The 2,330-nt window shown below is 43.8% G+C and overlaps 1 protein-coding gene across 1 annotated transcript in view; it reads right to left on the minus strand.

Annotated features, from left to right (window-relative positions):
- The window catches only part of TMEM202 (transmembrane protein 202), a 9,994-nt gene extending 8,513 nt beyond the window's left edge, over positions 1-1,481 (minus strand). Inside the window, exons 1-2 of the mRNA XM_012640579.1 lie at positions 1,401-1,481; positions 903-1,158 (exon numbers count right to left, since the gene is read on the minus strand). Of these exons, the coding sequence (XP_012496033.1) occupies positions 903-1,158; positions 1,401-1,481 (337 nt within the window). The remainder of the gene's footprint in view (positions 1-902; positions 1,159-1,400) is intronic.
- Positions 1,482-2,330: the final 849 nt, after the last annotated feature.

A 2,330-nucleotide genomic window follows, 5' to 3' on the forward strand; every position in this document is an offset into this window, starting at 1 on the left:
CCTGCTTCAGGATCCTGCCCCTTAATTCCAAATGCCGCAGCCCACGGCACATAACTGATGCTCCACCTCGGGGGTGGGCCGAGGTGCTCTCTTCCCCCAGCATCTGGGACCCCTGCTTAACTGAGAAAGGTAATAAACACTGCACTCAGGTATGTTTTCTTCCACCATACCCGCTTCTTTGCGTGAGTGCATATCTTGTGGGTGATGGGAAAACTGTCAGTGTTTCCTGGCGTTCGAGCCAAGTATGTCTCAACGGGCTTATGAAACCAGTCTGTCTGTCACAGTCTGGCATGCGGCACGTCTTTGCTCTAAGTCTTTGGTCTGATTTAAAAACTCATGTATATGATATCATCTGGGCCCCAGAAGCTTATTTTAAAATATTTTGTTGCATTTTCAGATTTATTTAAATTCACACAAAATTCGACGTAATTCACTCTACAAAGCTGGCATTTCTTATACCACATATCAACATACATTTCAGTTCTCCGTTACTGCGAGCGGAAGAACAAGCTGACCCTGCTAATCAAACCTAATGGGTGCTGAGACACTTTGCTTTATCTCCCAGCTGTGACCAATCACTTATCATCTATTTCTGCAAGCTGCATCCGAATGCCAATCACATCGCTTCCCAGTAATACCTTCTAAATGACAAAAAAGTCCTTCCCAGAGAGCAAAGAGTATCAACTTATTATTTGGGACAGGAACAGCCTGGGATAGGAGGGAGAAAGAGTACGCAAAGGCTACCAAAGTAAAGGCTGACTACATTTACAACTTGGCTGAGACCCATCTTGGACTTGGAGAGGTGAAGACCCAAAGATCTCACAGGAAGAAAGGTGAAGGGATGATGTGGCAGAAAGCTCTGGAACTATGGGGCCTATGGCATTTAATTTGGTGGCACTCACAGGGTGGCTTGGGTGTGTGGCTCCAGCACAGCTCATGGTTGCATAAGGTCCAGAGTCCTGCGTAGAGCTCAAGGCCATTCTTGACCACCAGGAACTGCACCCAGTTCAGTGGGGATATGCAGATCAGCATTAGGAGGCTAAAACCACAGAGGCTGCCACAGAACATTCGGATGTAGGTGTGTGTCTGATCCACATGATGCTGCCGCCTCTGGGGTGGCATCGAGGCATTCGGATGTTTGTTGGTGGGGAGGGTAGACTACAAGGATGAGGGAGATATTGCCTACCCAAAAGGATCACCCCTGATCCCCAGGGTCTCCTATTCTTCTCTACCTCAAATATCCCCATGTGGGTTTGATTTGTGGATAACTTTCCCCACTCCTTTTATAAAAACAAAAATTTTAGGGTGATCTTTTCTCTGTCCTTAGGATGCTCTGTCTAGCCCCACCTTTAAGTAAGTCCTCTTCCTCTCATCTGACCTCCAATTAGGTGCCTCCTCACCCTTTGGTATTTCCGGTTCCCCTTTATTTTGGGAACCTCAGGAGTGTGGAAGGTCAAGACTAAATTTTCCCTCCGCGCCATCTTGGCAGCCAGCTCACTTTCTAACTGCCACGGAATTTGCCTCAGCATGTCCTCGCGCGTGCTTGGCAGCACCAAAAAGGGCCAGGACCCATTGCCCAGATCCCATTTCTGTTTTATATTCTGGGTCTGGCCAGATCAGGAAGAAACGATCACATTTTAAGCATGTGTATGTATATGTGATGCTCCCCACCTGCCCTTCTTCAACTTTTCCCAACTGTCAGCAGTTGCTGTGTGTCAGGCTTTGTGCTAAGTCCTGGGACATAAAAATGAGTAAGACACAGTACCCGCATAGCAAATAATAAAGTGTAATTCCGATGTCTTCAGAAGTCAATTGCTTGCGGTTATTATTTAAGATTAGATACATGTCAGTAGCCAGTAGCCTGGAGTTCATGCCAAGTATGTCTCAGGCTTGCTTTTGTGGATCACATTTTTTCATTTTATTTTCTAGTTTGTCATTGCTAATATATAAGTAAGCTATTTTCTCTACGTATTTATCTTGTATCTGACCACTTAACTGAATCATTTTAATTCTTACGGTTCTTTTGGGTAATTTCTCTTGGATTTTTAGGTAAACATCATATCCTCTGCAGATAAGGTTAATTCTTTCTCTTCCTTTACAAAATTTATCTTATTGCATTGATCGGACCCTCCAGAACACTCTTCGTGAAGTGATTAAGGGTTAAGGGCAGTGGGCATCCTTAACTTACTCTTAACTTTCATGCAGCTGGTTCTACTGCTTTTTGTTTTATATGTATATTCATTTTCATGTTAAAGAAATTTCATTCTATTTCTATTTTGTCAAGATTTTTTATTTAGAATGACTATATCAAATTCCTTCTTAGCCTCTAG

This window comes from Propithecus coquereli, unplaced genomic scaffold (genome assembly GCF_000956105.1).
Source record: "Propithecus coquereli isolate 6110/MARCELLA unplaced genomic scaffold, Pcoq_1.0 Scaffold155, whole genome shotgun sequence".
Lineage (NCBI taxonomy): Eukaryota > Metazoa > Chordata > Mammalia > Primates > Indriidae > Propithecus > Propithecus coquereli.